This window comes from Perca fluviatilis, chromosome 23 (genome assembly GCF_010015445.1).
Source record: "Perca fluviatilis chromosome 23, GENO_Pfluv_1.0, whole genome shotgun sequence".
Taxonomy (NCBI): domain Eukaryota; kingdom Metazoa; phylum Chordata; class Actinopteri; order Perciformes; family Percidae; genus Perca; species Perca fluviatilis.
Window position 1 is genome coordinate 21233955 of NC_053134.1, and position 27799 is coordinate 21261753.

The 27799-nt window shown below is 41.1% G+C and overlaps 1 protein-coding gene across 8 annotated transcripts; it reads right to left on the reverse strand.

The window, feature by feature from the left end:
* Positions 1-299: 299 nt before the first annotated feature.
* Positions 300-27748, reverse strand: LOC120553569 (aryl hydrocarbon receptor nuclear translocator-like protein 2). 8 transcript variants are annotated; one of them, XM_039792115.1, is made up of 17 exons: positions 27573-27748; positions 21249-21360; positions 19954-19992; positions 19825-19866; positions 19485-19642; positions 18763-18845; positions 13284-13376; positions 11196-11310; positions 9056-9202; positions 8110-8344; positions 7542-7648; positions 7196-7346; positions 6139-6191; positions 5938-6049; positions 4881-4971; positions 3279-3411; positions 300-1331 (listed from the first exon to the last, which is right to left on the reverse strand). In XM_039792115.1, the coding sequence occupies exons 1-17, from the start codon at positions 27613-27615 to the stop codon at positions 1180-1182; spliced, it is 1866 nt and encodes a 621-aa protein (XP_039648049.1). In that variant the 5' UTR covers positions 27616-27748; the 3' UTR covers positions 300-1179. The 8 variants fall into 8 exon arrangements, with proteins under 8 accessions (XP_039648049.1, XP_039648048.1, XP_039648047.1 ...); XM_039792114.1 differs by having other exon boundaries at positions 4881-4974; XM_039792113.1 differs by having other exon boundaries at positions 6139-6194.
* Positions 27749-27799: the final 51 nt, after the last annotated feature.

The following is a 27799-nucleotide window of genomic DNA, read 5'->3' on the forward strand; positions in this document are numbered from 1 at the left end:
TGGCTAAACTCCACGACCACGATCCCTGAAAGGAGCGTCATCTGGCGATGCCTGTAGCCGGCTCGCAGTCACCTATTGGCGGCTAAACAAGTGCTGCAGGTAGCCGGCGTCCTGGAGCTCTGTAGTGGCTAAATACAACCAGCAACTGCTGCTCGGATTTTATCGTTCACGTTACAGCGCTTTACTTAGTTAAAAATACTTCAATTTTAGGTATATAATATATGGTCTATTGGTGAAGTAGCATTGATTACTTTGAGGGGGTACATTTTGTTGTAAAAATAATTCAGCAGAGGCAAGGATATGTAGACCAGAAAGGGGAAATATAATATAAAAATACCAGTATAATGCAATTCTCAATTAAGGGAGGAAAGCATTGACGTTCTTTTTAGCCTTCTTCAGTACTTACTGGAAACAATATCGGCACAACACTTCTCAACAGAGTATTTTTTACATGACTTAAAATGGGTCTGGAGGGGATCTTCTAAAAACTGAGTAAAAAAAACAAAAAAAACATGGAACAATCACACCGTGTTATGAAAAACATGTATGTCATCACCGGGTACCGAAGGTTTTAGTAGTCTCTCTAGCAACACTGCACATGGCAGGAGTCTGATTCCCCCCCCGGGGCCTCGGTCACTCATTGGGGGACCGAGCAGAGCGAATAGCTCAATCGTTCTGCAGTGGAAAGTCTGGGTTTAAGAGGAAGTGTCACAGAGGAAGACACTGAATCTCCACAGGCTCCGGGGAACCCTTGAACCTCACATTCAGGTGCCTGGGTAGCTCACCTGGCAGAGCACGCGCCAATGTGCAGAGAGGCTCGGTCCTGGACGCAGCAGCCACGGGTTTGGTTCTGAACTGCGGCCCTTTGCTGCATGTCATTCCCCCTCTCTCTCCCCTTTCATGTCTAAGCTGTCCTGTCACAAATAAAAGGCCTAAAATGGCAAAAAAAAATGTATCTTAAATAAAACAAACTTGAACCTAACAGTCCTTCATGCGAGAGCCAGGGGGGACCAACAAGTTAATCACAGTAACAATTATTTCTATTAACTTTTTCTATTTGTCCGGCTTCCTCAAGTACGACTTGTTCATTGGGTTCAAATGTGTAAGGGCAGCTCAGCCGGCCACAGAGCAAACCAGTGAACGAGTTCTCTGCGTGAGAGCTTAATGTCTGCGCGTCCTCTAGAAAGGCCAGTGTAAGTCTTCAAAGTCCCCCGACTGACCCATGTTCACATCCGTCTCCAGCAAGCTCATGATGACCGCCATGGCTGCCTCGTCGCTGCTGAAGCTGCTCAGGCCCGGCACCAAGTCCAAGTCCAGCTGGGACGTCTCGCCTGGATGACACACAGCAAAGAAAAAAAAAAAAAGACCTTTTTTATTGGGAAATAACTGACGTTGTGGAATATCGGGACTGTCCTTCTCCATAAGGCTGCATTCACACAGCCTGTGTTGGCCGTCCGACGGTTGGGCAAAAATGCAGGTCTTTACATTCAGGCAAAACAAAAAAAAAAACCACAACAGGCCTGCGGCAAAAAGTTGAGACTGACTAAACTTTTGGAGAATCGCAACCCCACGTCATGCTGCGCTGGCTTATCATGTAACCGGCGATCAGACTTGTCAGTGTGTTTGGAGCTCTGGTTTGAGGCGGTGTGAGAAACGTGTACAGTAAACGGGACGTATCACGGCCTTTATCGCTTCCACAAGAAAGTTTGAAAACACTACGAGGGTAAAAAAAGACGAAACGTCTCTCTCTCTCTCTCTCCCTATACATATATATATACATATATATATATATATATATATATATATATATATATATATATATATATATATATATATTATATATAAAAATAAAGCTGCCTTCAAGTGCGGTCGGAAAAGTCGAGGTCTATAAACGATCTGATGGAAAACAGTCGTTGTGAAATATGAAGTCTGCTTGTGCTACGTTGGGGGGTTAAAGAACACAACAGGACGTTACACAAATGGGCCTGCGTCAAATCGTTGGATCTCTTCTTTTGGTCTGAAGTAAAACGACCCCATAGGTTGTTTGTACATGCTATTAGGACCCATATTTACGTTTATAGTTGCGGCGACCTCTAGTGCCCGTAGTACTTATGACAGAAGCAAAGTAGGAAGTCAGGTGACGTAGTTTAAAGAGCGAGAAAGTCCGCGTAGGGAGGTGGTCAGAGTGGGCAGTGGTGGAAAAGTATTCAGATCCTTTACTTAAGTAAAAGTACTAATACCACACTGTAAAAATATTCTGTTATAAGTAAGAGTCCTGCACTGAAAATAAATTTAAGTAAAAGTATGTACGTATTCATATCAGGAAAATGTACTTAAAAGTATTAAAAGTAAAAGTACTCAATGCTGTACAGTTGTGTGTTTAATGGTCTAATCATTTGAGCTGGACTTGTAGGCCGTTAGGGGTTGGGTTAGTTTAATTTATAATAAAACCTTGTCTTTTTTAAACTACATGTGTTTTGTGTACCAAAAATCTTAAGCTGTAAAGTAATTAGTACATTGTTCATTGATGGAATCGGATTGATTTGTACAGGATTGTGTTTTATTAGATTTTTTTTCTCTTAAAGTGTGTTGATTGTTGACATAAATTAAAAATTAAAAAAGAAACTATTTGGGTGTAGCTACGATGTACCCTACATTTTGCTCCCGCATACCACAATGCAACGCGGCCGTGTTTTCCCGGAGGGGAGGAAGAAGCAGAAGCAACCGCGAAAACTGAAAGAGGAAAAATGGAGCGGACTTTCGTTTCTAAACATTGGAAATGTAACACATATACAACCTTTGGTTACACTTTACTTGAAGGTAGCTACATAAGAGTGACGTGACACTGTCATATACGTGTCATAAACATTATAAACAAGTCATAAACGTTTATGACATAACGCTTCTGTCATTAAGTGTCATTCGGTTTTTGTTATGACAAGTTAGGGTTAGGGTTAGGGGGTTTATGTGTCATGACTGTGTCATGTGTTCATGACAGTGTCATGTCACTCTTATGTAGATACCTTCAAGTAAAGTGTTACCCAACCTAGAAGTATTTTTGTTTCGGTTTGTTGATGATGATGATGCTGCTGGGCGCTATATGGGGAATAGTGAGTGAGTGAATGAGGGAACGGATTCCGACACAGCTAAAGACTGCTGTGAGTTCTTTGTCAATATAACTTGTCAAAAGCTTTTTTTGAAGCCTTTGGACAGAGTTTTGTGAGTGTGGCTCATTTCCTCTTCTTTTTGCAGAGAAGTAGAGAAAAAACTGATAATACCTTGGATTGGGTTAATGTTTATCCTGCTGACAGCAGCCAAGCTTTCAGAAGTTGCACTGCTCGCGCCCGCTGCTGTCCTCGAGTCACACTGGGACTGGGATGAACTGCCTGATGCCTCCTCTCTGCTGGACGCCTGCAACAAGTCACGGTCAACGTTAAAACACCACACATGACCTCATGTTTCATATTTCCTCCACCGAAGTGGAGTAATTAAACTCAGGAAGACAAGTTGCTGAAGTGTCTTAATATACACATTTGTCTTCAGAGGGTGATAAAGAATAATATAAGTACCTGCCTGTCAATGACAAAGAAGTATCACAGGTCACGTTTGAATAAAACTTACATTGGAATGAGACTTACACACTATAAGGACGTGTGAGCATGCTGTCGTGGAAATACAAGTCAATATAAGTCAAGTTGTGACTTTAGTTAAATGTGATGGAATCATTCTATTACAAGTAACACTACTTTATATTTTTGTAACATGAGGTTGTGAATTCATTGAATTGTCTGGTCACGACCTGCGCGAGCTGCTTCCAAATGGTGTGCCCACATCACCACAACTTCCCATGTCACCATTCAGTTGCTTGAAAAGGTGCTGTATGCTAGAGACACGCTTTCATTTGCATACATGCATATGACATTTGGCAAGATACATTCCCATATAAACTCCCTAGACATGCATTAGAATTAAACCTTCATTTGTGGCATAATTGAAATTCAAAATTGAAAATAAAAGACGAAAAAGCTAAGACCAGGTAAAAGTTTTGAAATCTCAAAAAAAGTGTAACTAAATATTACAGTTAAGTTTATACTAGAGCTGGGCGATATGGAGAAAATCAAATATCACGATATTTTTGACCAAATACCTCGATGTCGATACCGCAACGATATTGTAGTGTTGACTATTGGTGCTTTCACAAAATATTTACACAATGAGATTTTTGATAAATAATCATCAGTTATGTGGATATAATGAATAAGTGGGTAAAGGCAAATAATAGAACAGTTACAACAGTCTGGTAAGTTCAGAAAATGACATCACTTTACTATAATGCAGCCTTTAAAACCAGGAAAAGACACTTATGCTATATTACGATATCCAAAATCTAAGACGATATCTAGTCTCATATCACGATATTGATATAATATCGATATATTGCCCAGCTCTAGTTTATACCTCGATCAGAAGGTCAACAAGCACACTGATTGACTGACTGTGACATCCTGCAGTGCCTTGCTACACCATGAACTACTAGGACTACTATTTCTAGTCACTGATCCATTATCTTTATTGTGACTATTATTGCCACTGTTCATCACACCCCCAACAGGCACCGTCAGACACCGCCTACCAAGAGCCTGGGTCTGCCGAGGTTTCTTCCTGAGAGGGAGTTTTTCCTCGCCACTGTCGCACTGCTTGCTCTTGGGTGGTCTAGACCTACTCTATCTGTAAAGTGTCTTGAGATAACTCTTGTTATGATTTGATACTATAACATTGAATTGAATTGAATTGATTATGGCTTGACTTCATAAATGCTAAGAAAAAGAATTGAATTTGCCTCCAAGTAAATAATGATACGTAACGATGAGGTCACCCACACTGGTGCTGGTTAGTGGGGAAACCACTGGACACTTCTCCTGGGCCGGGCCAAACGGACTGCAAGCCCCGCTGGATGGAGACGAGTTCATCCTGCTTAAAAAGGAACACAGCAGGAGATAAAATGACTTGAAAACATTTGAATTATCATAAATATTCTTATAGGCTTGTTATAAATGTTTATATGTGTATCCTATTTGATGTGTCCCACCCCTACATGGTACTGCATTTACAAATGGCACTTTTTTTTTTTACCCATTTCTCCGGAGGGTCTACATAATCTAAGGGTGCGTTCCAATCGCCTAGCAGTTCCCTGCCCAGTAGACTGCACGGGGTATTCAGCCACGTTACGTAAGATTCCAAACTGTAATCAGCGGTGATCAGCGGTAAAAACGCTTTGCGCTGGCCATTCCATTGTTTTCCTATGGGGAGAGCGGTGACGCCTAACTAGGCGAAGCGCTACCCTTGGCCACTGAGTTCAAATTATTTCAACTTTGACGTTGTTGCCGGGCACCTTTCAAGGCACAAACAATTCCAGAAGGTTCCTGCGCTGCGCTTTGCCTCTCTGCTCTGCGCCATACCTCGCGGTTTTGCCAGGGATCATAGGCCGCTTAAGGAGCAAAAATGCTCAGTTTCAAAGGGAACCGTGTAGGAAAGAACTGAACAACGGTTCATCACTTCGTCAGAAGTGGACAAGCAAGATTACCCATAAAGTCATTGCGCCTCGCTGGAATGACTAGTAACATCTGGTAAATTTATTAAATGACATTTATTCACTCAAGTTACAGACATTTCAGTAGAATACGTTTTGTATTGGTATCAGTTTTTGTTTCAACATTTCGACAGTAGCAGCAACGTATCCAAGGTGTTACCAGGGTAACGGATAGAGGAAGTGATATCTGTGTTGGTGACATCGCAGGGTGTTCCGAATGGAGGAATTTTGTCAAGGGAAGTTTACTTAATTAACCGACATTCCCTGAACAGGGAGGAGGGAGTGCTGTTTATGTACACATAAGTGTTACACTTAGCTTAATACATATACACACACACACAACGCACCTGTAGGAGTCCATGAGCTCGTTTGCGATCTGGGTCCCTATGCTGCCTGCGTAGATCATTGTGCCCAAACCACTGGAAAGGCCAGGAATTATGGGTATTTGCTTTGTGTCTTCTGTGAAAGCAGAGTAGAGTAAAATCAATATTCAAAAATCCCACACAAGAGATGAATGCCTATATGAATACACAGCGTGTTTTTCTTACCCTGAAGTGCTTTTGAGTTGCCTGCCTCCTCATCTTTTGTGTGACCAGGCCCCCTGCTGGTGCAAAGGAGTATTTATGCTGCTATATTCATGGTGAAACTGTATATTTTTAAAGCTGTGTTATGGCACAATACGAAATCAACACAGTAACAGAAACATTTTGGATCAGATTCTGGTGCTGTAAAACATGAGTGAATGGGTTTGTAACACCTCCTAATAGCGACATTGTATCTGACACAGGTAACTAAGGTCCTATAATATGCTGCTTTTTGGATGCTTTTATATAGGCCTCAGAGGTCACCTAATACTGTATCTGAAGTCTCTTTTATATAGACCTTAGTGGTCCCCTAATACTGTATCTGAAGTCTCTTTTATATAGACCTTAGTGGCCCCCTAATACTGTATCTGAAGTCTCTTTTATATAGACCTCAGTGGTCCCCTAATACTGTATCTGAAGTCTCTTTTATATAGACCTTAGTGGTCCCCTAATACTGTATCTGAAGTCTCTTTTATATAGACCTTAGTGGTCCCCTAATACTGTATCTGAATTCTCTTTTATATAGACCTTAGTGGTCCCCTAATACTGTATCTGAATTCTCTTTTATATAGACCTTAGTGGTCCCCTAATACTGTATCTGAAGTCTCTTTTATATAGACCTTAGTGGTCCCCTAATACTGTATCTGAAGTCTCTTTTATATAGGCCTTAGTGGTCCCCTAATACTGTATCTGAAGTCTCTTTTATATAGGCCTTAGTGGTCCCCTAATACTGTATCTGAAGTCTCTTTTATATAGGCCTTAGTGGTCCCCTAATACTGTATCTGAAGTCTCTTTCCCGAAATTCAGCCTTGGTGCAGAATTACAGCCACTAGAGCCAGTCCCACAATGAGCTTTCCTTAGGATGTGCCATTTCTGTGTCTGTAGCTATTGAGGAGGAGTGACTGGGGGACCATAGGCAGGCTGGAGGAACTAATATTAATGTTAAAAAACCTCATAAAGTGAAATCTTTATGCCATGGGACCTTTAATATCCACATCTTCATAAATGAATCAATACTTACGAGATAACCTGGTTTGAAGACACGATGAACTCGACTTCTTTGGTCCATGGATTTGTGAAACTAAACCACTGACTTTGGAGTGAAACGTAGGAGCCGTATTTTGTCTTGAACTTGTAGCACCGTGTCTCGATCTTCTCTTTGCTTCGCAGAACTGCCAAGAGATTGGACACCAGTGTTATCACAGAGCTCAGTTGAAAAGTCAAATTTCTTGAACTTCTACTCAACACAAGTGTTGCATTTTGGAAACATAGATATCTTGATTTGGGGTTCAAATGTCTCAGTTAAGTTCTTGATTTAATCAGATAAAGGGTTAACGTTTCCATCCGTGGCTGCTTTGCTCCATCACCTTGCCTGTGTTTGTCTGCGAGGTGCAGCAGGTCGTCCTGGTGGAAGTACTCATAGCACGACGTGCCGAGAACTTCCTGCGGCAAGTAACCGATAATTGTCGTGGCTCTGGGAAAAGAGAGAGGATGCAAAAGGAGTTTAGTTACTCTGGTGTCTTTCGCCGTCTCTCGGGATGCATAGGTCCTTCTGAGAACCAATGGCAAAGACAGAAAGGATTGTCTAAACTGATAGTTGAAGAGAATAAAACTGTGCTCAGAGGCCTCCTCCCATCAACTTTACCATTTATTTTCAGCTAAACTATGTGCTAGGGCTGCTCGATTATGGAAAAAATCTTAATCACGATTATTTAACCCGATTACGCATTGACTTTTGGAAAGATGTTGCATTTAGTGAACTTAAAAAAACAGTGAAACCGTTAAACAAATCAACAGTGAAAACACCTTGAACTGTGAAATGAACACTTTTCCCGTTTGAGAACGCAGGACAGAATAAGAGTTTACTTGCAAAACGTAATGTGCAAAATCATTTTTCAGTGTCTTGCAGATAGGAGTTGAAATCAGGAAACTCACTGCTGTTCTACAAAAGTGAACTTGCCGTCGATGGCCCAGCGGGTCACAAACTCAGAGGGCCTGATGGTGAGCTCTTTGGGAGGCTGGTGGGACACGGGAGTGAGCAGGCGGCACACCGTCACCAGGCAGCTTAGGTCAGAGCTTTCCATCTCGCCGTCGCACTCTGAGTCCAGCTGGCTGCTCGGACAACTGCGCATGTATCCAGTGCAGTGGAGGGTACAGTATCTGGAAGAGTCTGCGGGCACAAAAAGTAGTTTGTAATTTTTTTTTTAAACAATTTCTTTAATAAATTGGGAAACCTCTGTATGTGTTTGTGTGCGTATGTCTTTGAAATATCTCGTGAATCGTTCACCCAATCTACTTCACACTTGGTTTCCTGGGTACCAAATGAACTTGGGGTTTGGAGCAGTTTGGACAGCATTTGATATTGGTTATTAATAAAGCTTTTTGCTGATTGGCTCTCATAACAGCCTGGAGGGATGGCGCACTGCCATGAGTCCATGAGGCAAATGTCTGATTACTCCACATTTTAATTGGGATATTTTGTGATTAAATTCGGAATCGCCAACGTTCTCTGTCAGGTAAATGTAGTAGTAGCCTACATGTAGTAGTAGCCTACAATGTTTTCCTAGTGACTTAAGTACACTGTAAGTCAGTAGTAGGCTGGTTGCGTATTAAGAGCGTTGGGTTCCTTCTGTAAGTAATTTTGGGGTACACTTTGGTTCTGGAGAATGCTACAAGAAGCAATACCACAAACCAAGCAGTCAGCCCATTCCAAACTGACACATTATGAACCAGGGGCGATTCTAGGATCAGACCTTTAGGGGGGCTCAGCCCCTAATAAGAACGTGACAGGGATACAGTGCCTTGCAAAAGTGTTAACCCCTGCTAAATCAGTAATTTCCTTATCCTAACCCTCTTAGTCTGGACTCCGGTCTGTACTGACCTTTCTTTTTGGAAGTACAGGGCAGAAAGTGTTTGTCCTGCTTCCCCACCACCCGACTGTGCTTCAACCGGCAGAAGAAGGATCTCCGGGCTCCGGTGGACAAGAGGGGCGGCCTGGCGGGGGCGTCCACCTGCACCTGAACCCCGGCTGCACACAGAAAGACAGCATTGGTGGCGTTTACATATAAGTGTTAATTGTCAGCTTGCTTGATTTTCATTTCAGATATAGCCACAATTAGGCCTGTAACAATTATTTAATAATTGTCTAATTGCAATCCTTTTGAAGTAATTGCCGTTTCTTTGTTTAACCCTGATTAATTGCTAACATTAGCTAAGGTCTTAAGGGGTATGACTGTCGATGGTAACTATCAATTTTATGTTCATTTAAGAAAAAAAAAGCGTTTCATGATTTTTTTAAAAGAGGTGTGGTTTACTTCATAAGCTGTGTACTTGAATTATTACATCATCTGCATCACATAACAGTCATAAAACCAAAAGATGTACCCCGGGATTCATTCAAAACTTTATTTTTTTGAAAAATACATAAATACATAGTTTTTTTATATTGACTGAAAGAGACAATTATATCATTGATCACAATTATTTCTGAAACAATCAATTGTGTAGCAAAAATTTGAATTGTTACAGCTCTAGCTACAATGTGGATCAGTTGTCTTCTACTTCCATGTTAGGTTACAATTTAAAGGTGCTGTAGGTAGGATTGTGAAGATCCAGGACTTAGCCACAAAAAAAAAATTACATCGACAACTTCTCAGTCCCTCCCCCTTTTCCGCCAAAGCCCAAAAGTGTCTCCTAAGCCCCTCCCCCCGCAAGGGAGAATGAATGCGAATGCATGGGCAGCGATTGACACGCAGTTAGACACCCCCCCTGGCCGTGATTGGTGCATCTGAACAGAGAGCGGAGGATTTTTGCAAATCGCACTACAGGCTGTAGGTGGTGCCAGAGGAGCCGGATTTTTTTTTTTTTTTTTAATGACCTGCTTCATGTAGTTCTACTGGAACATAGGGTCAGTTTCAGCAAATTTGACAGAAAGTTAGTTTTATAAGTCTTACCTACTGTACCTTTAAGTTGTTTCTCAGATCTGACATCTCTCCAATGTTTGGTAGGAAAAGGGTTGTTGAGGCAGTGTTCATGTCGGTCCTGGACTACGGTGATGCGATTTATAGACACGCATCATCTTCAACTCAGTCTACCACTCTGCCTTGAGATTCATAACCGGTCATGTCTATGGTACGCATCATTGTGTTTTATATGAAAGTGTTGGGTGGTCTTCTCTCCAAGAGAGACATGATACTCACTGGTATCTCTTTATCTATAAGGTTCTTATTGGAAAACTACCACACTACCTTACGGAACTTCTCTGTTACTCAGAGGGACATTATCAGCCTCCCTCTGCTGACGGGCTTTTGCTTCATGTTCCACGAGCTCGCTCTGAACTTGGAAAAACTGTTTTTTAACTTTAGTGCACCGGACTCCTGGAACAAATTCCAACACTTCCTCAAAATCAACTCAATTGTGGCTTTTGGACAATTTAGAAATCAGAGGAAAGGGAAGTTTGGGGTCCCCTGCTGCAGAGGCACGTTCAATATCAAAAACGGTGTGTACCGTTTTGCTACGGTTTCCTGGTTGAATGAGTGTGGAACTCGGTGTCCCACTCGTTTGGTGGGTGTGTCTGTCGTTAATTGGCTGTGTTACAGGTGATAACCAATCAGCAGAGACATGTCTGTAAACTCGTGGTAATAAAAAGGCAGAGCGCATGCGCACACGACAATGTTTTCAACACACCCGTTTCAGGTTTTTTTTAAACGTGTTGCTACATACGTTGTGTCGGGGCTGAACATGGCCCTGGTTTTAAACCTGCAAACTTCTACTTGTAATTGCTTTACATATTTGTACTTGCTTTTGCATCCTTATTATCCTGATTTATTTATCAAATCATTTTTCCAACTCAGAAGGTTTTAGTGTCTTTCTATTTTTCTTATGATGGTATTGTTATTTGGTTTTTGTCTTTGTAATTTTACTCAATGTCATTGTAAATGAGGGTCACCCCTCAATGATTTCTCAAGTATAAATATTGAATGAATGAATAAATGATTGAACGAACATGGCTACAGACTTACTTGCAGCGTCAATGAGGCACTGGCGAGGATACTCCGAAGACGACAGCTGTTCCTTCACCTTGTTGATGTCTTTGGGATGGATGAAATCGAACAAGCTCTGCCCAGTCAGCTCCAACTATGAACCCATATGACATACATCCATTTATTCAAATTTACTATCTTTGTTTTATTCAACTCACTTTGTTCATAAACTGCAACCTGATGCTTGATTGTTGTGTTGTTTGTTCAGTTGTGTATCCTTTCCGGTCCTTCTACGGCCCTGATCATGCAGCTCATTGGATCAAAACTTGTATAGGAAGACATCAGCTCACTGTTTGCAGCTCTACATACAGTCAATGTATCTGGTTTATAAGAGAATTGCTGCAGCATGTATCTAGTCATGGTTTACTGGTTATCCCCAAAATAACACATGCTGCCCTGCAGACATGGTGTCAGATTACTTTAGAAGCTTTTGTTTACATCCCTCCTAATCTCCATTCCTTTCTGCTTGCCCACAGTCTGTGTCAAAGCTGGAAAATGTGGTCAAGAATGTAGAGCAGGTGTGGTTGTCACTCTGGATGCCAAGCCCTATAAACAGACTTTCATTTTTATATATATATATATATATATATATATATAAAGCTCAGAGATTGCTGGCCCTGCAGAAAAAAAATTGGTTTGGCCTTAATTATGAAGTTTAACTTGTGTGTTTTTGTTTGCTCATTTTGTGTTGTAGACTTCGGTTGTAAAGATCCGGTTCCTCCACTATATGAGGAATATATATATATAATATAATATGGCGGCAGCACAAATCCAGCATGCTGAGAGTAGATGAAGTTGAGACCTTTACATGGGGGCCCAAACTGACACAATGCTGTGCAATTTTCCCACCAATCGGTTAGTAAAAAGGTATAATGCTTCTTTACTTTAACATCAACAATTTGATTAAAGGCTCTGAACATCTACACAGGTGTATTCAGTTCATCTGTCTGTTTTAGTCTCGCCTTGCCAGACCTTCCTCCACAGCACTGCGGAGGAGAGTCTGGCTAGTCCACACAGCATTCCAGGATGGGAGGAAAACATGCTCTGGTTTATTGGCATTTCTTTAAACAAATCCCAATGGTCTAAGTGCTGCACGGAGCCCCAGTCCCGCTGCAAAATGGCCTCGGGAAGGAACTTGTTTTGGTGGAACATGTGTACGTTCAAAAGTAGTTTTACTCGTGAAACAGAAAACTCCGATTGGACAGATAGTCTAGCTAGCTGTCTGGATTTACCCTGCAGAGATCTGAGGAGCAGTTAACCATAGTCCTCATGAATGTATTTAAAATGCCAACACAAAGGTTCATAATTGTATTTAGAGGTTGTACCAGAATAGGTTTACGTGGTTTAATTTTCAGAAAACACCATATTTTTGTTGTACTGCACATTGCTGCAGCTCCTCTTTTCGCCCTGTGTGTTGAGCTCTCTGTTTTAGCTACAGAGTGAGGCATCTCACTTCTGTTCCATCTTTGTTTGGAGTCGCACATGAGCAGTAAGTACTGCTAGCTAGTCAGTTGCAGAGTATGAGGGCGTGCCATGCTAGCAGCTAGGCGAGCATTATAACGTGTGTTACAAAGTGATGCACGTTTGTCTCTGAAGTAAATGCTGGACTACAATAGAGCTGTTTGGAGCAGGTTGTGAACAGTGTTTTCTGTTGGAGATGGTAAGTCCCTTTGGGGTGGACTTTGGGCTTTTTCACCAAGATATATACCACAATAAAGGGAAAAAGCCAAAAAGCATAATATGAGCACTTTAATATATAAAAAATACAAATGGTTTAAGTATAAAGCTATAATTGATTTTTTTCACTTACTGTTATTTGATATTTTCAGTTAGACTGTTGACTACTCTGGTAAAATGTTACTACATTTTGTCACTTTTGTGGCTCCGTATTTTTATGCTATTTTGCCTCATTTTGACAACATAAAAAAAAAACAAAGCAAAAAGAAAAGGTACGTTAAATGTTGAGCATCTAAGCCAGCTGAACCAGCAGAATGACCTGCAACGTTTAATATTTAAAGCTGATGGCTACAGCAAAATGAGTGTGTGGTGTAGAAGTGCCACACCCACCCGGCTAAGGTTGAGGATCTTGGAGACGGACTCGGAGATGAACAGGATTTTGGCCCGGTCACAACTTACAACTAACAGGAAACCGTCCACAGCCTGATAGAAAGAGATAAAAAGACATAGATAGATAGATAGATAGATAGATAGATAGATAGATAGATAGATAGATAGATAGATAGATAGGTAGGTAGGTAGGTAGGTAGGTAGGTAGGTAGGTAGGTAGGTAGGTAGGTAGGTAGGTAGATAGATAGATAGATAGATAGATAGATAGAGTGCTAGCATTAGTCAACTCGGTCAAAGACGTGACGTGCCGACGTGTAAGGTGAGCGTATTGTGTCACTTCCGGTGTTCCCGTGTTACAAACGCTAGTTTGCTGCTCCGGCAAAAACTTACTGAACTCTGCTTCACTGTTTAAATTAGCAGCTATTTGCCTGGATTGCATTTGAATTACAATTGTTTTACTCAAGCACTTATACTTAGCTTCACTTACAGCGACTGACTCGCTGAATTTACAATTGTTAAAACACTGTTAGCTACTTTAGCTTAGCCATTAGCAATGGCTAATTCCTCTCCCTCTCCTGCTCTCTCTTGCTCTGTGTGTCAAATGTTTAGCTATTCCTCTGCCTCCTTTAGTGATAACGATACATGTAATAAATGTAGTATATTCGCTGTTTTGGAGGCAAGGCTTAGTGAATTTGAGTCACGGCTCCGCACCATGGAATCAGAATCGTATGCTTCCGTAGCTAGCCAGCACCATGTAGTTAATGCGGGCCAACATACTGTAGCTTCTGTAGCTTCTGCTAGCTGTCCCCCGGCAGACCCCGAGCAGCCGGGCGAGTGGGTGACTGTCCGAGGGAAGCGTAGCGTTAGATCTAGACCAGGGAGTGCACATGATGACGGTCGCTCTAAACCGGAGCGTCTTCGCCTCTCTAACAGGTTCTCCCTACTCAGCGATACACCCGCTGAGAAGCCAGTTCTGGTTATTGGGAGCTCTATACTGCGATATGTGAAGCCAGCGGCCCCGGCGGCTACAGTAGGCCTACCTACGGTCATATGTGCCCCCGGGGCTGGAGCGGGCGATATAGAAACCCATCTAAAGCTGCTGGCAAAAAAGAACCGTAAATACAGTAAGATCATACTTCACGTAGGTGGTAATGGTCGTAAATCGGAGATCACTAAAATGAATGTTGAGTCACTTTGTGCATACGCAAAGACAATGTCGGACTCAGTAGTTTTCTCTGGACCCCTGCCAAACCTGACCAATGATGAAATGTACAGCCGTACGTCATCCTTCCACCGCTGGTTGTCGGGGTGGTGCCCAGCTAATGATGTGGGCTATGTGAATAACTGGAGGGCGTTCTGGGGAAAGCCTGGTCTGATTGAGAGAGACGGCATTCATCCCACCTGGGACGGTGCCGCTCTCATATCAAAAAATCTGAACGAGTTTATCAGACATAAACCATGACAACCCAAGTTTGATATTAGTAATCAGAGGTGCAGTGCTACGCGCCCCTCTGTGCTTCCGTTGGAGCAGTCGCCCACTCATAGTCTAATAAGCACGGTGTCTGTCCCCCGGCTCAGATCGGTTAAATCAAAGGTAAACAAAAGATGCGCTATACTTAACAACCTAATTGGAATTAAAACTACTGCAATAGAACAAAATAGGAAAATTAGATGTGGACTATTAAATATTAGATCTCTGTCTTCTAAAGCAGTACTGGTAAACGAGTTGATATCAGACAATAAAATTGATTTATTTTGTCTTACTGAAACCTGGCTGGGCCATGAAGACTATGTTAGTCTAAATGAAGCCACTCCTCCCAGCCATATTAATACTCAAATTCCTAGAGGCTCAGGCCGAGGAGGGGGAGTTGCAGCCATCTTTGATGCAAGCCTGCTAATTACTCCTAAACCTAAATTACATTATAACTCATTTGAAAGTCTTGTTCTTAATCTTCAACATCCAAAATGGAAAACATTACAGCCAATTATATTCGTTGTTATTTACAGGGCTCCAGGTCCCGTATTCTGAATTTTTATCTGAATTCTCAGAGTTTTTATCATGTTTAGTCCTTAAATCAGACCAAGTACTTCTTGTAGGTGATTTTAATATCCATGTGGACGTTGACAATGACAGCCTTAGTACTGCTTTCAACTCATTACTGGATTCAATCGGTTTCAGTCAGAGTGTGCACAAGGCGGCGCACTGTTTTAACCACACCCTCGACCTTGTGCTGGCATATGGTATTGAAATTGAGGATTTAATAATATTTTCGCAAAATTCGGTATTATCAGATCATTCTTTAATCACTTCGAATTCTTACTACCTGATTATATTAAATTAGGATAAGCTCCTACACCAGATGCTTATCTGACAGTGCTATAGCTAAATTTAAAGAAGATATTCCAACAGCATTCGACTCTATGTCATGCCTTAACATAACAGAGGACCTGTATGTTAACCTCAGTCCCTCTCAAATTGATGCATTTGTAGACGGTGTTACGACATGCCTACGGACCGACCTTAGACTCCGTGGCTCCCTGAAAAGAAGATGATGAAGCAAAGGAAACTAGCACCTTGGTATAACTCCCAAACTCGCGAATTAAAACAAATCTCGCAAACCTCGAATGGGTGTAGGCGTTCCACCAAGGTGGAAGAATCTCGTTTTGGATTGGCAAGAAAGTCTCAAAACCTATAGGAAGGCCCTAAGAAAGGCCAGATCAGACTATTACTCATCACTAATAGAAGAAAACAAGAACAACCGTTTCTCTTTTTCAGCACTGTCGCCAGGCTGACAGATAGCCACAGCTCTACTGAGCCATCTATTCCTCTAGCTCTGAGTAGTGATGACTTCATGAGCTTCTTCAATGATAAAATTACAACAATTAGAGATAAAATTCATCACCTTTTACACTCAACTTCTAACGGTTCACCTTTAAACGCAGAGTCGTTGAAATAAAGACTAGTCTCGACATATACTTAGACTGCTTTTATCCTATAGATCTTCAACAATTATTGTTAAAGATATCCTCAGCTAAGCCATCTACCTGTCTCTTGGACCCCATCCCAACGGAGACTACTCAAAGAAGCATTACCTGTGGTTAACACCTCATTACTAGATATGATCAATATGTCTCTATTAACAGGTTATGTACCACAGTCATTTAAAGTAGCTGTGATAAAACCTCTTCTGAAAAAACCCCACCCTGGATCCTGAGGTCTTAGCAAACTTTAGACCTATATCTAACCTTCCTTTTCTATCCAAGATCCTTGAGAAAGTGGTTGCTAATCAGTTATGTGATTTTCTACATAGCAACAGTTTATTTGATGACTTTCAATCAGGATTTAGAAAGAATCATAGCACAGAGATGGCACTGGTGAAAATTACTAACGACCTTTTAACTGCTGCAGACAAAGGTCTTGTCTCCATTCTTGTTTTACTAGATCTTAGTGCTGCATTTGACACAATTGACCATTCAATCCTGTTACAGAGATTGGAACACTTGGTTGGCATTAAAGGAATTGCTCTGAGTTGGTTTAGGTCCTATTTCTCTGATCGATCTCAATTTGTGAATGTTAATGATAAATCCTCCAAGCTAAAGTTAGCCATGGGGTTCCTTAAGGCTCAGTGCTTGGACCAATTCTATTCTCCTTATATATGCTTCCTCTAGGCAATATTATTAGAAAACACTCAATTAACTTTCACTGTTATGCGGATGACACCCAATTATACTTGTCAATCAAACCAGACGAAACCAGTCAGCTAGCAAAATTTCAAGAGTGCATTAAGGATATAAAATCCTGGATGACCTATAATTTTCTGATGTTAAACCCTAACAAAACTGAAGTTATTGTGCTGGGCCCTAAACACCTCGAACTTCATTATCTAGAGATATAGCTACTCTGGATGGTGTTGCCCTGGCCTCCAGCACCACTGTTAGAAATTTAGGAGTTATCTTTGATCAGGATATATCCTTTAATGCCAATCTAAAACAAACCTCAAGAACAGCCTTTTTTCATCTTCGTAACATTGCCAAAATTAGGAATATCCTGTCTCAAAACGACGCTGAAAAACTAGTCCATGCATTTGTTACTTCCAGGCTGGACTATTGTAATTCCCTACTGTCAGGTTGCTCAAATAAGTCTCTTAAGACGAGCCCGCTTGCTGATCCAGAATGCTGCAGCGTGTTCTCACAAGAACTAAGAAAAGAGATCATATTTCTCCTGTATTGGCTTCTCTGCATTGGCTTCCTGTTGAATCCAGGATTGAGTTTAAAGTCCTTCTCTTGACCTACAAAGCTCTAAATGGTCTAGCACCATCATATCTAGAAGAGCTCCTAATACCCTATTGTCCTACTAGAGCACTGCGCGTCCCAGAATGCAGAGTTACTGGTGGTACCTAGAGTCTCTAAAAGTAGAATGGGAGCTAGAGCCTTCAGTTATCAGGCTGCTCTCCTATGGAACCAGCTTCCGATCTGGGTTCGGGGCAGAAACTGTCACCTCATTCAAGAATGAACTTAAAACTCTCCCTATTTGATAAAGCTTATAGTTAGGGAGTTGAGGAGTTGCAGTGTTCACCTAACTGGCCCAACTGCTTCTCTTCATAATTGTTAGATTAATAATACATAACAAAGTAGAGGGAGGCAGGCCAGCCAAGCCAGATCCGCAGGGGAGAGTTCTAAGCCCGAAAAAGCTACCTCTCCTTATGACCTGTCTCTCTTAGTTACCTGTTATAGTTACGCTGTTATGCTTTAGTCCTAGACTGCCGGGGACTTCCTTCCTTTGACACACTGAGCTGCTCTCTCTTCTCCTTCTCTTTCCTGTTTCTATTACTGTTACTATTACTATTACTATTTGTGTGCAGCCCGTCCCAGAAATGCTTGTTACTAATCCTAGCTTCTGGGGAGTTTACTCCCCGGAGTCCTTATGCTTTTTTTTCCCCCAGCGTATTTCCTTGGAGAACGTTGGTACCAAGACCCTGGTTGCAGCTGTCGCCGTGGTCCTGCTGCACTCCCTGCTGAGCTCAGCGATGCCCTGCAATGTCATGCTGCATCCTGCTGAACCCTGCAGCTTCCCGCTACATCCAGTCACTGTTCCATTATTAATGTGACTACTATCGCCACTGTTCATCACACCCCCAACCGGCTCGTCAGACACCGCCTACCAAGAGCCTGGGTCTGTCCGAGGTTTCTTCCCAAGAGGGAGTTTTTCCTCGCCACTGTCGCACTGCTTGCTCTTGAGGGAATTACTGGAATTGTTGGAATTGTTGGGTCTTTGTAAAATATAGAGTGTGGTCTAGACCTACTCTATCTGTAAAGTGTCTCGAGATAACTTATGTTATGATTTGATACTATAAATAAAATTGAATTGAATTGAATTGAATAGATAGATAGATAGATAGATAGATAGATAGATAGATAGATAGATAGATAGCTGTAATAATGAAATAGGAACTGGTTGGGGTCTTACATGAGTACCTACCCTGAGGAGAAGGTGCTTGAGGTCATCGTGAGACAGGATTGAAGGCTTGGAGGTGGTGTCTGTAAAGGCGCTGCCTGTCCCAACTGGAAACACAGCAGACACCATTTTTTAAATGGAACAGAATAGACGTCGCTGGCATTCTAAGTTACCACGTGGGTTCAGATCAGCGGTGGAAGAAGTATTCAGATCCTTTTCTTAAGTAAGTAAGTACTCATACCACATTGTAAAAAAACACTCTGTTACAAGTAAAAGCCTGGCATTGAAAATGTTACTTAAGTAAAAGTATGTACGTATCATCAGGTAAATGTACTTAAAGTATTAAAACTAAAAGTAGAAGAAAAATCCTCACATTTTCGAAAATGGAGGCGATCAAAACAGTCAATCAACTAAGTCTTTAAACAGCTAATCATTTCAGCTGGACTTGTAGGTCTATATATTGTTGGGTAGTTTGATCTATAAAAAAAACATTGTATTTTATAAACTACATGTGTTTTGTGTGCAAAAATCTTCATTTGCAAGGTAACTACTGTAGTATCTTAAGCCATCAGATGAATGTAGTGGAGTAAAAAGTACAATATTTCTCTCTGAAATGTAGTGGAGTAGAAGTAGAAAGTTGCACGAAAAGAAGAGACTCAGGTAAAGTACAAGTACCTGAAATTAGTACTTAAGTAGAGCACTTGAGTAAATGTACTTAGTTACATTCCACTCGGTTTCAGAGTTACCTTTGAGGGCTTTCAGGTGTTGCACAGCCTTCCGCAGCACAGTGAGTTTGTCGAGTTTTCGTGCCATGGGCTGACAGGCGGGGATCATGGCCGCCAGCTCGTCAATGAGGGTGTTCATTTTATCCCTCCGCCGCTTCTCAATCTGTCGGTGAGGCTCCCTGCAGACGCAGTCAGAAAGACATCTCTATCTATAGTATTTTATTTTGGGTAGAGATCATTATTTGGAGTTCATAATGCAATTATTTAAAAAAAATGGTGACATGAGACCAATCAAAGCCACAAACGGCTTTACAAGACACAGATTACCCCACTGTAATTTGCTATGAAAAAATAGGTTCACCTGAAGCATTTCATTTTGACTTGCTGATCCTCTCCTTCAGATCTGCAAATAAAAGGGAACAACAAATTCAATTCTTTGCCAGTGTTCTCCTATAAAACGTGTGTGAACAAAGCCAACAAGTCTGTGTACCTGCTGAGGTCATCGTCCATTTGAAAGTCAACACTTTGCCTGTAAGATCGAATGGACATACTGTGGGTCGTTTGCTAATGAAATGAGAATATAGGGCTGGGCGATATGGAGAAAACCAGATGTTCTTGACCAAATACATGGATGTCGATATTGTAGGGGTTGACAATTGGTGCTTTCACAAAATATTTTGTACAATGAGATTTTAGATAAATAATCACTAAAATGTGGTAAACAGTTTCATGTGAAATTATAGAGAACATTTCTTTTTTCCCAGCTGTATACTGACTATGTTTCCATGCATGCACTAAAAATAGTGTGATGTTAAAACTAATCTGCAATTCTTCAAATGACATTCCCTCAAAATGTTTCACAACAGATTTTCGGAGAAAGTGGAGTTAGTATGTGCTTGTTATGATCAATTTAGACAACGTAATAGTGAATCACGGTTAGAGCCGGACCGATATATCGGCGCGGACGATTTTATTGGCTGATATTAGGCATTTTCCAAACAATCGGTATCAGCATTTATAATGGCCGATAAATGAATATTTAAAAAATAAAATAAAAACGGACGAAACCCCCTTCCACCATGTTCTGAGTGTTGGCGTTGCATAGTGTGTCCATCAGAGGACGCTCTACAACGCCCCTGTTGGCAGCACTCGTGTTTAACCCTTTAAGTTTCATATCTTAAGTTTGTATTTTTATACATTTTATTCATCAGAACTTTAATATATTTTGATGTCCCTCTGTTCTGTTGTGACAATAAAACAAGTTTATTTTTAAACTGCATTATCATATTATTTTAGTGAGGACTCATAAATAACTACAAATAGCTAATGTTAGGGAAATCGGTTTATGTTTTGTTACACGTTTCTGGATTTTTAAAAGAGATATATATATATATATATATATATATCGGCCGATAAATCGGAATATCGGATTTTCTATGTCACAATAGAAACAGAAAAAAAAAGTATAGAAAGTAAAAAAATAAATCAAAGGTAGCCTACATAAACTAACATAGAATAAAAAAGAAACTACACAGAGTATTTGGAGACAAATGTTCTGCTTTTTTGACCTAATTGTGAATCACCAAATATTTGTATTGATATCGGCCTTAAAAATCCTTTATTGGTCGGGCTCTAATCATGATATCTCGATATGTGATTTCATCACGGTATGATTCCACTGAAAGACAATAAATGATGATAAAGAATTATTGCCCAGCCCTATGAGAATACATGCATTGTGCAGTACAGTGTGTTTTCATATAATCAACATAACACTCCTCTTACTGTCCATGGGTGCCTGACCTCTCCTCCACGTCTCCCTTTCGTTTCCTCGGCAGCTCGGCAGCTGGCAGCGAGGAGCCTGCTTGCTCTGGGCATTCCCCGTCTGCAGCGAGATCTGTAACATGGAATCAAGACTGCAAATGAGAACGTAAAACCCTTGAAAGCTCTGTAGGGCTGGCTTGTCAGATGCCCTATTAATAATTCACCATTAATGGATGACTAAGACTCTGCCACTAGGGTTTGTTGGGTTTTTGTGGTTCATATCAAGCATAGCAGCGAATAAAAATAATCAATCAAGAAGATTGAAGCTGATTAGACTCCATTATGAGGTTTAGGTGCAACACCCGGGGGTGTTTTGGGCAGCACCCAATTCATGAATGTACCTAAAAGACTTTTCTCAGATATAATGATTGTAGTTGGACTTCTTTAGCAAGTTTTGTCTTTAAGCATTTTGGAGTGTTATTTATTTATTATCTGCTTTAGCTTTTCCAACATTTTGCACACAGATATGGTTATAATAATGCTACAAAATGATCTAAAAAAAAGAGACGCAAAACTACCACAAAGGGATACAAACAGACTACAAAGAGACGCCAAAGAGATAGAAAATGTATGGGGGAATTCTTTTTTTTTTTTTTTATTACTGAAAAACGTCACATTTTCTTGAGGAAGGACGCCTAAACCCCCTAATTTTGATTGGTTGACATCAAATATTTTAATTGCCAGTTACAAACGCAGTTGTGGGAGCGCCTCGGTAGCCGAGTGGTTACAGCGCATGCCACATTACCGCCGCGCCCCAGGTCCTTTGTTGCATGTAATAACCCTCATGTCATCTATCGAATAAAGGTGTAAAATGCAGTGAAGTGAATGAAAAGACATAAAATGACTATTGATACAAATCAACAAGGCGGCACCTGGATTGGATAACAGAACGCTAACATGGGAAACTGTTTGACAATGCACCTATGGGCTATGCAAGGTATATTGGGACAATTACTGGCAGTTCAGCTGTATTTACATATGCCTTTATCCACAAGTTAAGTATTTGCAAAGAAAGGCCAGAGTAATTTTAACTATGACCGATAATAATTGTGAAATTTAACTATGACTGAAATGCTTTATTTTAATCTTATAAGCAACCGAATACCTGTCTAAGTCTCAGTTGGTATTTCTTTTAGTTTTGTCCAACAGACCTGTGTTTTTGTTTTTTACTATTGACAATTACCTTAGCATTGACCATACTACTATTATCTATTATGGCCTTTCTTTGCTTCCATAAAAGTCCTACACAGCAGACATGTAGATCTGTATTTGGCAACCATAAAGTAGCCCATCTTGTGAGTTTGTGTATTCTTGATGTTACCGTTTTTTCTTATTTTGAAATTGAAGTTATTGCGGTAGCACAGCTTTGCTACAACCTAAAAAATAATCCACCAATATTTTTAAACCATTTATGTCCTCAAAAGGCAGACAGGCAGACTTTTTTTGTGAGCAAACAATGACTCATACATGTGTTGCAGTAGTGGGTGGCAATTTTTTTATTAAAAGGCTTGTTTGCCTAAAAGCATTAAAAGCTGACCCATGCCTGCCAAAAACATTTCTGAGTACAGGATTGACAAAATTCCATTTCGACACACCGACACACCGACACACACGGCTCAGTCCGGCTCCGTTGTCATCGGTTTCTCTCAGAGCACTGGCTGGAGGTTGCCAGGTGGCGCCAAACATCCAGCTATGCTCACAGTGTGTCAGTTTAAAAGGCACACAAGAGTAAATGGGGTTTGGGCCATCACCTTACCTAACGCTTATATAATGCTGTAACGATGACCTACTTCCCTCTCAGGACTATATACTTTAAATTGCGGACATTTATTTGGGGGGGGGGAACATTTTAACAAAATGAAGAAAGCTTTTCAAGCGTGACTGTTGTTCCACAACTCAATCAGCAGTGGAGTGAAGTTTAGTGGATCATCACTGACGCTAAAGTGGAATGTGGGAGCCAACACTTGCCAGCGCTCACTTCCAGCAATCACACCTCTTCACCACTCATGCTGCACAACACCCCGCCTCTAACATCACAGTTTTTTTTTCCTGTTCCCTTATTAGTCAGGAACATTTCCCCCTGGGTACTTGGGTGAGCTCTGCCAGCTGACTGGCCAAAATGCCATCTAGGAAGCGACAGGAGTGAGAGGCCGAGCCTGCAGGGCCCGAGGTGACAGACCATATTACTGAAACACAGAAACATAGACTGCCAACCCCAGGGGAAATGCACATGAGTGGAGCAAACTCAGTAGGCCCAACAGTACAAGAGTACGCACTATACGACCTACATGCATTTCTTTACGGCTGTACATCTTCCAACAAGTGTACATTTCATCCCACTTTAATAACTTTAAGGTATTTGGTAGTGGAAAGTAGATGACCTGATTTGAATTCAACATGATATATAGCCAGGGATAAGTCTAACAGAACACCAGTGAATTCAATACCCTAATTTGATGCCCAATACAAACCAGTACACAGCCAGCTAATCCAGCAGTAAAAAGCCAGATGTTAGTACAGCAACAAAAAGCAAGGGGCGGTAAAATGGCCAATTAATGGCATACAGAGCCACAAGTGCCTAACAACCATCACGGTGGAAAGCAAAAACAATGGGTCAATCTCTTCTTGGCTTTTGACACATTTTTTAGGATGTTAAGACAATAGAAAAAAAACAGAATATATTTATGCAGACAGCTAATTGCAGTGCTTTGCTCAAGCAAAATATTCCACAAAAGCCAAACAAGTGCTGCTATGTTTCCTCCAACACGGAGCCCAGTCATAACAGAAAAAAAATGAATTACAATGGCAGTTTGTGCTAAACAGCCAGAGCAAAGATATGTGGATACAAGCTGCGTTTAAGGGTTGACTTCTCGTGTGCAAATGTAGGACTACTTTTCAATAAAAAAAAAAATAAAATACAACAAAAGATTTGTAAGGATTTTTTAAAGGATGGATACTCTGTATTTACACAGCTTTTTTAACAAAAGCGTCCAACTCAAGCAGACGAGAGCACTTTCTTTTGTTGATATTCAACACCGGATGTTGTTTCAAGGCCACAGTTTCAAGATCCATCAAGAGCGCCGGGATCGCCGCCCTTTGCAGTTGTATTAATCCGTCAGTGCTTCATGTTCAGACTGCTGATGTGTATCTCTGGATGTAAGCAGTGACCTGCTTGCTCTGTAGTCACTGCACCTTCATATAATAGAATAGAATAGAATGCCTTATTCATTCCCACAGGGAAATTCAGATGTTCAGCTGTTCAAAGAAGCAACCACATTTCCCCAATAAAACCATATGGATAAATAAATAGCATTAAAATAATTGTAAAAAAAAAAAAACAGAATAAAAACCGAGCACAAATGTATTGTAATGCGTTCTTCAGGAGGTTTTAAAGAGTCTTATAGCAGTGAGGACAAAGGATCTCCTGAACCGCTCAGTTCTGCAGCACAATGAGAGGAGCCTTCTGCTGCCTCTCTGCTACTGTCCATGATAGCTTCCAGTTTGTTTAAAGTGCTCATATTGTGCTTTTTGGCATTTTCCCTTTCCTTTATTGTGTTATATATTTTTTTTTTGTGCATGTTATAGGTTTACAAAGTGAAAAAGCCCAAAGTCCACCCCAAAGGGACTTACCATCTCCAACAGAAAACACTGTTCACAAACTGCTCCAAACAGCTCTAACGTTGTAACACACGTTATAATGCTCGCCTAGCTGCTAGCGTGGTACGCGCCCTCATACTCTGCTTCTGACTGGCTAGTAGTCCTTACCTAGCTACTGCTCATGTGCGACTCCCAACAAAGATGGAACAGAAGTGAGATGCCTCACTCTGTAGCTAAAACAGAAAGCTCAACACACAGGGTGAAAAGAGGAGCTGCAGCAGTGTGTAGTACAACAAAAATATGGAATATGGAAATTAAACCATGTAAACCTATTCTGATATAACCTCTAAATACAATTATGAACCTGAAAATTAGCATAATATGAGCGCTTTAAATAATTGTGATTATGATTTTTTTTTGTGATTATGATTTTTTTTTATAATATATATATATATATATATATATATATATATATATATATATATATATATGGGCACTTTAATGTGCTCCCATCAACCACAGTTTTCAAAGAGTGCAGCCTCCTGCCAAGCACAGAGCTATCCTTTTTCACCAGCTTGTCCATCCATTTGATGTTTGTGTCCATCAGGGTGCCCCCCCTACCCCCACCACACTGCTGCATAGAAGAGTGCACTGGTGATAACAGCGTGATAACGTGCAGCATCAAATGACCTCAGCCTCAGAGCCGCCATTTTCACTGTCAAAATGTTATGGGGACGGCCCCCAGACCCTCCGGTTTTAATGTGTACCCCACCAATGTTGAAACAAAGCCTACGCCCTGGTCTCCGCCCATCTATCCACCTGCACTCTATCCCCTCATCCCCATCAGATAAGTTTACATCTGAGGTTTTCAGTTCAAGCTTAGCTGGATCCTAGGTTTGGTTCAGTTGTGATCAGTTTTGCCTTGCCTGCATGAACCGTAAATAAAAGGTTATTTCTTCAAGTTCCTCTCCATGCTTTCAAATAAATAAACTGCAGATGTTGTCTGTTAATAGTTAATTTACAGGATTTTACGTGGAAAAAATTCCACAAACATGATGGCAATGTTAAAGTGTCAAAAGCCAAAAGCATTTTGGATTAGATAGACCTGCTACAATATTGTTATAGCCTATTTACACATGTGTGCAACAAGAATTTTAGATTAGATAAGAAAGGCTACACCTTTATTGTTCCCCAGTGGGGGAAATCCGGTTGTTGCAGCAGTACAATAGAAACAGAAACAGAAGAAAAAAAGTATAGAAAGTAAAAAAATAAATAAAAGGTAGCCTACATAAACTAACGTATTTGGAGACAAATGTTCTGCTTTTTTGACCTAATTGTGAAATACACTTTCAGGGTTCTTGTATAGACTGCTGTCCTGCTGAAGAAAATCTAAGTAATATAGAACATACTTCGTGGAGTTTACATTAAATAGCCTAATACATTTGTGGGGAGGGACTGTAAATGTTGTGGGGACTAATTATGTATTTATGGTGACCCTACTGCACTTGTATAGCCTACTATATTTCCTAAGTCTATCCGGTGGATATGAATGGCTATAATTCATTTAATATTCAAATATAGTGTTAAAGTCTGTGACTGGAACTGAAGAATTGTTTTTATAACATTAACACACCTCATAATGATTCACTAAGTTCCTGTATTAAACAGTCGCTGCAGATCCTTTCGAATGCTAATGGCTAAATGAATATGCTCCGTTGCTGTAGCTATAGGGTTTAGTTTAGATGGGTTTTATTTTTAACTAATGTGATGTGGCGTTGGCTTCAAAAAGTTTTGACAGCTAACCCACTGTATTGCTCCTCGGTCGGTATTTCGAAGCGTCAGGGAGCGAATAGCTCCCTCCGCTGCACAGTGAAGGCAGCGCTGCTCTACTGATCTACTGACCCAGTTTAGAAAGGAGCTGCACGAGAGGGAACGCACGCGCAAACCTTGTGGAACCACGTGATAGACTAAGCTCCCCGGGGATAGTTTTGTGAGTGAAGGGGAGGTTAGGGAAAGGGAAATATGGTGGTAGTGACATAAGCTTTGCTTAATAAAATATATTAAATCGTCGCCATGGTTACATCCACGTGGTTCCATGAGGTTTATTGCCCTCTAGAAATGGAACAAAGCCAAAGCCCCCCCCCCCCTCCGCTTTTCCCCTCGGCTTCCACCGGTGACTGCCGCAGTCGTCACCGGTTGCCATTCGGTATTCTGGCTAGGCTAGTAGGCACTAGGCAGGCTGCCTGGCTGCTCCATCACCGGTGCGGCAGCTAGTAACCACAGAATGTATATTTGAGATAAGTAACGCGTTCGGCTAGGTGGTGTCCTTACAGTCCGAGTCGCTACTGGCAAAAGTAGCTAACTCGCTTCTTTAATCACCTCCTCTTAATGTCACCATTAGGGTCGAATTAACAAAAACCTAACCATGAACATTACTCATCACACAACCTATCGCTGTCTACCGTAAAACAACCGTATTAGTCACATGACTATAGGGACTAAAGAAGTTCTGAAGTACTTTCTGGAAGTATTAGCCTACCTCTGTTTTTTGTTTGCGGCCAAATGACGGGAAAGAAGCAACACAAACATTGGTCCCGTCGGACACACACTGATGATACAACTAGCGAGCTGAATTACACACAATTAATACAGTTGTCGTCCCCAAGTAACCCGTCCCTGAGCCCCTACCTGCTGGCCTGTCCGCTGTCCCGTCAGAGCCACCGGCCGACATGCCTATAGACTGGAGCCGGTGACGGATACGGAGCGCTGCATGTGGAGCCAGCCACCAGCTGTAGTAGTAACAGAGGAGAGGAGGGGAGCTACATGCAGATAGCAGGGTGTTGTATAATTGACTTCATTTTTTTCCTCTCACCCTCCTCCCGTATATTTTTTTCTTTTCTTTTTTTTTCAACAAA

Coding starts and splice junctions, on each gene's coding strand:
- LOC120553569 (XM_039792109.1), bottom strand. CDS start 27,615: ATGTCGGCCGGTGGCTCTGACGGGACAGCGGACAGGCCAGCAG. Junction 6,195..7,195: donor TCTTCAAACCAGGTTATCTC/GTAAGTATTGAT, acceptor CCTTTGCACCAG/CAGGGGGCCTGGTCACACAA. Junction 3,412..4,880: donor CCCCACTAACCAGCACCAGT/GTGGGTGACCTC, acceptor GACTTGTTGCAG/GCGTCCAGCAGAGAGGAGGC.